General features: G+C 56.6%; 1 protein-coding gene across 1 annotated transcript; it reads left to right on the forward strand.

Moving 5' to 3' along the window:
• Nucleotides 1-1,229: 1,229 nt before the first annotated feature.
• On the forward strand, nucleotides 1,230-8,358 carry RAB25 (RAB25, member RAS oncogene family). The gene is made up of 5 exons (XM_004714689.2): nucleotides 1,230-1,444; nucleotides 5,428-5,623; nucleotides 6,951-7,144; nucleotides 7,638-7,718; nucleotides 8,015-8,358. The coding sequence occupies exons 1-5, from the start codon at nucleotides 1,402-1,404 to the stop codon at nucleotides 8,140-8,142; spliced, it is 642 nt and encodes a 213-aa protein (XP_004714746.1). The 5' UTR covers nucleotides 1,230-1,401; the 3' UTR covers nucleotides 8,143-8,358.
• Nucleotides 8,359-8,763: the final 405 nt, after the last annotated feature.

Genomic DNA, 8,763 nt, shown 5'->3' on the forward strand with positions numbered 1-8,763 from the left:
ACATTTGCTTATTCACCCGCTTTGTCTTCAGCGGTTGTGTTGGGAAGGTGAGCATCATAGAATGCCAATTTAATAGAAGAAAGTATTCGAGGATTGAGGAAGTACTTGAGTGGAGGCCCAATGTCCCTCTGCTACCTTAATACTAAACCTATAAATATAGGCACACAGATCTATTTCCCCATCCTCATATATAAATATATTTGTATATGTACATGTCTTTATCTAGACCTCTATATATGCCGGGTCACCCTTTTCTGCCTTTGGGGCTGTGAGGTGCCTCTGGGCCACCTGCAAGGGGCCAGCACCCTTTCTTTTTCTCCCGGGGAGTCATACTTGGACCCTCTTTGGGTCCTGAGGCTACATTTTTTTGTTCTTTAAAATGTAAAATTTAAAATTTTATAATAGAGGGAACTACAGTGCAAGACAGGATAGGTTAATGGATGATGCTAACATACTAAGAGAAAGCTGCTGAAAGAGAAGGCAGAGCTATACATTGTAACACATAATAGCACTTCTCCTGTCCCAGTTAGAATATGCAGCTCTGAAGCCTCCCGTCCTGGGAGGGAGCAAAGAAAAGCCAGCCCTCGACTTCTGGGAGGCCTTCATTTTCAAACTCCCACCCTTCACCCCATCTGGCTACTTCTCCCGTTGGGCTCCCCCTACTCTGGGCATCAACAGCACAGAGGGCTTCTGGTGCCATGGTAAGGGCTGATCCTAGAGAAGTTGGTCAAGCTGCAAGTTTCAGCTCCACCCAGGGTGAGACATGCGCCCCTCCCAGGCCCTGGGCTGCAGGGAGGGGCAGTGCAGCGCCACTCACAGGTCTGCGCCCGCAGCAGGGGGCCTGACACCCATCTGGCCCCAGCACCCCTTCCTCTGTGCTCCCAGGCCACCTTCCCCAGAAGCTTTTTTTCACCTTGTTTTGAAGGAAAAGCACAGACCTAGTGGGGTTCTGCGCCCTGTGGGGCTCTCGTGAGTACCGGCAGCTGGGCCCCCACTTGCCACTGGTCCCAGCCATGAGCCCTCCGCTCTGAGTCTGCTTTCTCCCTGGGCCCCAGTCTGCCCTGCTCCTGCAGTGCTTACAGGTGCCCCAGCTGACAGTAGACACCCAACCTGTCTAACCTGTCTGACGTCACCTTCTCTCCACCCACCTGGGCCTCAGGCCTCCAGCCTCCTCGCTCTTCCTGTTCGCAGCTTCCGTCTTCTCAGCTTCCTTCGGGCACCTCCACCTGCCGGAGCTGAGCCTTCCCAGGCCCTGCCTAACCTCCTGTCGGCCTGCCTGCCATCGGGGCTGCAGAACTCCAATGAGAGGAGAGGTGGGCTCAGGTCTCTGGAGAACCGAGGGCTGAGTCAACGCCACACCTCTGTCCCCAAGGACACTCCCACCCTCCATGCGGAGCCAAGATGGGGAACAGAACCGAAGAGGATTATAACTTTGTCTTCAAGGGTGAGTTGGGGTTTCTGGGGAGAGAGGCAGGTTGGGAGACCCAGAAAAATGCCTTAGAGCTAAAAAGGGCTTCCTGTTAGAATGAACCTCTTACTGGACTCCCCTCCTGAACTTCTCTACACAGTGCTCTCCCCCAACCCCAGGGCTCAACATTCCTCTAGATAAGAAAGTTAGCTAGGGGGGTGGGGTAGAGGGAGGGCAGTCTGGTTGCAAAGGTAAAAGTGGCAGGACTCTGTTTTTATAAATAATGAAGCTAAAGTGCCCGTTGAGTTCGTGTCCCCTGCCTCATTCCTAAGTGTGCCCAAGTCTCTGGGAATAGCTTGCCACTGCAGCACAAGAGATGGAGGTCAGACTTCAGAAAGGACTTTCCTCCTAAGGAGAGAGGGGAGAATGCAGAAGAAGAGGGAGAACGTCATCCTCTGGGCAGGTGTGCAGGAGAAGCCGCTCCCTTCATGGGGCAGGGGAAGACATGGGGAGATGGAATGAATCCGGGGACTCCTGGGGGTGAGATCTTGCCAAACCCCTAGCCCCCAGGTAGCAGCAGACCCCTGGGTTCAACTTGATACCCAACTGGAAGTGTGGGTATCTTTATCATGCTGTGTTTGGCACATATGCTGCACCCCACCCCCTTCCCCTTTACATACACACCTCCTTTAGGGCAGGGCTCTGATTCAGTCTCCACACCCCTCTGCCCCCACAGCCCGGTCTGTCTCCACTCCAGCCCCTGCCTCTCAGCTCACCTGGGGGAGAGAACTTCCCTTGAAAGAGGTGAAATCGATGGTGAAAGTGACTAGCCGTCTGGGGCAAGGTGACTGTTTCCTGAGCCTCACAATGAAAGGTGCAGGGGTTACAGGCTGGGCTGCGAACCACCAGGCGATGACCTACCAGCTGCTCCACAGGAGAAAGGCCAGGCTGTGTCTGCTCTGGTGAAGATGTACAGACTCTGAAAACCCTCAGGGTCCGAATCACCTCCAGGGCGGTGGGAGCAGGTTTGCTATGAGAACCCTAGGCAGTTCCACGGAGACACACTGGCCACCTGCCCGCCGTGGGGTGGCTGGTTAGTTTACTACGTTCCAGCCACTTTCTCCTGAAATCATTCTCGGACACGTACAGCAGCCCCTCCTGCTTCCGAGGGGAGCTGCATGCCATAAGGGTCACCCACGGGTGACCTTTGGAAATCAGACCTCCGGGAAGACAGCCAGGCCTTTCTTTCCGCATGCCGAGGCAGAGGTGGTAACTGCCTGCTTTGGGTTGACAGCTGAATGCTTACCCATTTGCATTAAGTCACCCAGGGACTTAATTCACCATGATAAAATCCATGGTCACTGAGTCCATTCTACCCGGGCTAGAGTTGCCCCTGCCCCATAGGGTTTCCCAGGCACTGTGTAACCAGGACTCCTTCAATCATGATCAATGCATGATTGAATCCATTCTGATTCATGGCCACCCTGTTATAGGGTTCTCAAAGCTATAGATGTAGGTCATCTTTCTTCTGTGGAACGGCTGGTGGATTGAACCACTAACCCACAGCACCATCTCTGTAAACCAAAAAGCCAACCCCACACACACACCACTGTTGAGATTGAGCGGCATCACAGGACAGAGTGGAACGGCTCCTTTGGGTTTTCAATCTGTAAATCGTTATGGGAGCAGACAGCCTGGTCTTCCCCCCGCTGCAAGGCTGGTAGATTCAGACTGCCTACCTTTGGCCAGCGGTCCAATGCGTAACCCCTGGTGCATGACAGCTCCTTTTAATCACAATAGTGACCCTTTCATCTCCAGGCAGTATCAGCACTGTGGCTTCCATCTCAGCTCTGCCACTTGCAGTCATTCCAAGTTAGGGGCCTAAGCAGAGAAGAAGTCTGGGTTGCAGGCTCGGGGAGGAAACAGGACTGGGCAGAGAGAGAGGCCCAACCGCAGAGCAGGACTGACAAAGCCTGGCGAGGCTGGGAGCGCTGGGGAGAATATTGCTGCGATCAGAGGGGCCCAGCCTGCCCTAGCTTGACCTTGCTCAAGTGCTAGCCGCACGGTGCCCAGCAAGGGCATGGCCTCATCAAGGCGACTTCTCTGTGCCAGAGACAGATGCTGAAGGAGCCGGCAGCTGGAGGCCGGCAGCTGGCCACTCCCCCTGCAGCTGGACAACAAGTCCTACCTTGAAGGCCCATCTTGGGCAGCACAGCCCAGGGTGCGTTCTCGTGGGCACGCCAGTTAAAGGCCTCATTTTCTTTGTAGGGTGGGAAGAAGAGGAACGGTGCCCACCTCATGGATCTGTGAAGAAAACATGTGTAGGGTTTTTAAGGCCAGTGCCTGGCCCACTCAGTAAACGTTAGCCCATCAGCACCCGCATTTTACAGAGGGGGGCACTGAGGCTTCAACACAGAGTCCATAGCTGACGAAAGGTCACAAAATCGGTACTCAAACTGTGGTAGAGTCCAAAGCCTCTGCCCTGAGCACCTTTGGAGCCTGAGGACAGGGCTGTGAGCCCACTTTCTGAGGGAGGTGAGATGGGAATGAGGTTCTCAGTAGAGAAAACAGACAGGCACACACACACCTGCCATCTTCTTACCCAGGCATGCCCGTACTGCTCCCAGCTCTTCCCTGCCTTACATAAATAAGGACATTTTTTTAAGTTAGAAGGGACCTTTAAAAATAAAAAGTGACCTTTATAAGTTTATAAACAAGGAAACTGACCCAGAAAAGGTGAACAACTTATTTAAGGTTGTCCAACTGGTCAAAGGCTCTTCAGGACTCAGGGTGTGTGGTTCCCAGTCTGTGGGTGCCACCCGCCTCCACAGAACCACCTGGGGTCTGCAAGGTGGCTTCCTGTACCCTAGATGCTAAGCTCTGTGCCAGTGTGGTTTGTGGGTCCCTCACACTGATTCTGGCTCCCCCACAGCCGGTAAGCTCAGCCCCTGGGCACCACCCAGAAGCCCAAAGCATCTTAGAGTCCTTCTGGCCCCTGGCCCTGAAAAAAACAACAGCCAAAGCACTGGTCTACCTGCAAGGATGGCAACTGCAACAAGTTCATGCATTTCCTTGTGCTCTGGGCAGTATCCCATTTACATAGGGCCACCACAAGGTAGATAGGATTGTCCTTCCGTTTTCCATATTTAAATCCCTAGGCTCTGAGAGGTTAAACTACCTACTGAAGGACACACACCTGTTACAAGGCAGAGCCTGGACTGTCTCGCTGCGCTCCCCTGTCCAACTCCCGGCCCCAAGCCCTTGACAGGCGGGACGTCAGGGACTAGACCCCAACTTCTTACACAAGGGGCACACACTTTCCCACAGACACGTCACCTGCCAGACTTGCTGTTCACCCGCATCTCTAGCCACACCTATGATCCCTGGAGATACACACCCCACCCCGCCCACTCTCCCCACTCCTGACTCTCTCTTCCAGAAGGAGAGCGTCCATCCCCCAGACCGCCCACCAGGTGTGCCCACACAGCCCCACATCCCAGTAACCTCCTCACCAGCCCTGAGCATCAACACCCACACTGCCCACAGACCCTCCCCCTGCCCCCCCCACACCCCGCCACCTGACACAAGGCTGACTCTCCATAGCACCACCCCAACAGACCTGGCCTGCAGTCCGTGTGGCGGTGGTTCCACCGTCCAGTGGGCTCTGCTCGCGGCCACTTTGCGTGGAGAAGGAGGAAGCGTGGCCTGGCCCTGCGCAGTCTTTATGATCTTGGCAGCGGGGAGTCCATTGTTGAGACTTCGTGGAGGGTGGCCCTCCGCAGCCCACTGCGTTATGGAGCATGCTGCCCCCTCATTCCTTCCAGACTCAACCTTTGGCCCAGGACAGATGCACCAAGCGGGGTTGTGGGCCTGACCCTACCCCCTCCCCAGGAGCCCAGCTGCCTCTTCAGTTTTGGGAGCCGGGCTCCCCTGCCCTCTTGGTGGGCAGATGCTCCAAGCTCAGGTGGGTTGGGGGCTGCTCGGGCCCCTTCCTGAGCCCTTCCCTCCCCCACCTCCAGTTGTGCTGATCGGCGAGTCCGGCGTGGGCAAGACCAACCTGCTATCCCGGTTCACGCGCAATGAGTTCAGCCACGACAGCCGCACCACCATCGGGGTGGAGTTCTCCACACGCACGGTCATGCTGGGCACTGCCGCTGTCAAGGCCCAGATCTGGGACACGGCTGGCCTGGAGCGCTATCGAGCCATCACGTCAGCGTGAGCCCAGGCCGGGGGTGGGGTGGGGGGTGGGAGTGGTCCCGAGACCCAATGCACACACATGCACTGTGAACAGACCACAGTGCTGCGAACAACTAGGCTGAAATAAGAGGCGCTGCCAGCACTTCGGCTGTGCTCACGGCGTTTGAGGGTGGCATCTTAATTTTAAGTAACCCTCAAAGTTCCGCCAGGAGTGCGGGTGCACTTGAATCCATTTCGACACTGAAACTGCAGGCTGTAGCTGGGCAGGCCAGGGAGGAGCCGGGATGGGAGTAGGCTCCCTTTATCTGGAGCACCCTTTACCGTCTAACACAGTGGTTCTCAACCTTCCTCATGGGGCGACCCTTTCATACAGTTCCTCATGTGGTGGGGACCCCCAACCATCAAGTTACTTTCATTGCTACTTCCTCACTGTCATGTTGCTACTGTTATGAATCGGTGACCCCTGTGAAAGGGTGGTCCACCCCAGAGGGGTCTCGACCCACAGGTTGAAAACTGCTGGTCTAACAGGAAACTGGGAGGGCTGTCAGGGTCATCTCCAGATTGTCCTACTGACAGTGTCAGGCCAAATTGTGTGACCATGGTGGTCTGAGTATGTACAGCATTTGTCAGCGGGGAAGGAATCCAGCCACTTCAGTCACTCACAAGGAACACACACACACACACACACACACACACACACACACACACCCCACACTCTTGGGCTGGTCATCTGACCACTTAGGAGCCTTGATTGACCAATTAAACAAAAGGTGGGGGGAATAACCAGGGGGTGGGGCTGGGGAAGTAGGAATACTTCAGACAACACCAGTGTGGAGCAGCCACAACCAGTTCCAAGAATGAGGATGGGTGTCTGGAGACGTTGAGGTCAGGGGCTGCTTGGAGGGATGGGCACTGAGGGAGCGTTGCCCCGGTGGGTTTCTGGGGCTCTAAATCTTTACAGGAGTAGACAGCCTCATCTTTCTCTTGCGGCGAGGCTGGTGGTTTTGAACTGCTGACCTTGTGGTTTGCAGCCTAATGCGGAACCACTATGCCACCAGGGCTCCTTTAGGGATGAGTAGCAGGAGGTAACGTCAGAGCCAAGCGGTGAGCACGGTGGAGGGGCTATGAGGGAAGGAGGGAGGCTGCAGAGGATCCCCAGCCAGGTGAGGCTTTGAGGCTGCTCTGAGGCCCGGGTCCCAGGTGACCTCTCCAAGGGGTACAAAAGCCTTGGGCTCTGCCTGGCAGGAGTTTGGGTCCTCGGGTCTCTGCTTTGTGACTTGATGGCCCCCATGGTCCTGACCTGGCCGCTCTGCTCTCCCCACCACCCCCTTCACTCCTTGCTCAGGTACTATCGTGGTGCTGTGGGGGCCCTCCTGGTGTTTGACCTAACCAAGCACCAGACTTACGCCGTGGTGGAGCGCTGGCTGAAGGAGCTCTACGACCACGCGGAGGCCACCATCGTCGTCATGCTCGTAGGTAACAAGAGTGACCTCAGCCAGGCCCGGGAAGTGCCCACCGAGGAGGCCCGAATGTTCGCTGGTGAGAGCCTGCCAAGACCCACTCAGAAGCCTTCCCCGCCCCCACGAGTTTCCCAGCCCTGCCTCTCCAGCCTAGTCTTCCTGCACCTCATTCTGTCCCCTCACCTTTACCCTGAGACTCTCTGCAAGGACCACTATTCACAGTGGATTGGAAGACAGCCTTGTCCTGCAATGCCCGGTTATCCTGAGCGGCGAAGGGGCAGGCTCCTCTGGGCAGCTCCAGGCACACCTGGCCTCATGAGTTTTCTGGGGGTTGGAGGCCACCAGGTCTGGGGGTGAAGGACCAGGGTTTGAAATCCTCACCCATTCTCTCCATTCCTGGGCTTCTGTAAAGAGGTGCAGTCATCGTACCTGCCACAGAGGTTGTTGTAAGGACCAGCTGAGCCGCTTCAGGGCACGCTGCCTGGGACGTAGTAGACAGCACATGTCTGTCAGCACTGCCTCTGTCCCTCTCCGTGCATGGTTCATGGTATGCTTCCCTCCCCGCCTGCCAGAGAACAACGGGCTGCTGTTCCTGGAGACCTCGGCCCTGGACTCCACCAATGTCGAACTGGCCTTTGAGACTGTCCTCAAAGGTTAGAGCACTTGTGCCCATTTGGTACCCCCATTCCACCCCAGGGCCCTAGCCCCTGCCCCAGCCGATCCCTCAGCACCTCTCTGGGCCCTTAGCCTCCTCCGAGCCTCCCAGCTCCCCACTCAGGTTCTCGTAACCAGGTAAGGAGAAAGGACTCAGGTGTCAAACTCTAGTTCCTTCCAGGAAAACCCTGACACATGGCCACCCCCAATAACCAAAAAGGGTGGGGCTCGGGAGGGCACAGGAGGAATGCAGCGAGGCCTCTCAGTTCTGATCATTGCCCTCTACCCTACTCAGAGATCTTTACCAAGGTATCCAAACAGAGGCAGAACAGCACCCGGACCAATGCCATCGCCCTGGGCACGGCCCAGGGTGGACAGGACACAGGCGCCGGGGAGAAGAAGGCCTGTTGCATCAGCCTCTGACCTTGGTCAACACCAATGAATCCTCCTCCTCCTGATGTCACGCCCGCCGCCCACCGCCCACCGAGCCCCAGGCTCCTCCCTGCCCTGTGGTCCATCCGGGACGTCAGCGTCCACATAGCCCCCTGGAGCTCTGAGGTCTTCAGTCCCACCCACCACAGATCTCTGTCAGTCTGCCCGCAGATTAGGCCCGACAATAAAGCTGCGTTTTGTATTGCTGCCTGGCCATCCGTCCTGCTGCCACCGCCGTCTGGTTCTCTCTTCTCTTCCAGTTGGATCCTTCCCTTCTGTCTCAGCGGCCCTCGGGAGGCCCTGTCCACCGCCCCCACCCCATGCTCCCCATCATACCCACTATACCCCAAGGCCAGCTGCCTGGGGGAGCCCTGTGGTCTGGGGACAGTGCCAAGAGGGGTGGGAGGTACCCACCCTTCCTGCTGCCAACCCCCAGGGCAGGTGGGAGGGAGGGCAGTGGAGAGGGGTGGGCTAACTGGAAGGCAAGACAAAGGGAACGGCATGGAAGGGACCATCTGGTGCCCAGGGACCTGGTGCCAAGAACTGAGGTCCCTGCCACAACGGGGCATGGGGAGGAGGGCGGGGAGATGTTAGGGGAAGAGGGCGTCAGGG

The sequence above is a fragment of the Echinops telfairi genome, unplaced genomic scaffold (genome assembly GCF_000313985.2).
Source record: "Echinops telfairi isolate 266 unplaced genomic scaffold, ASM31398v2 ScPeMD7_7425;HRSCAF=8463, whole genome shotgun sequence".
In the NCBI taxonomy this organism is placed as follows: Eukaryota; Metazoa; Chordata; class Mammalia; order Afrosoricida; family Tenrecidae; genus Echinops; species Echinops telfairi.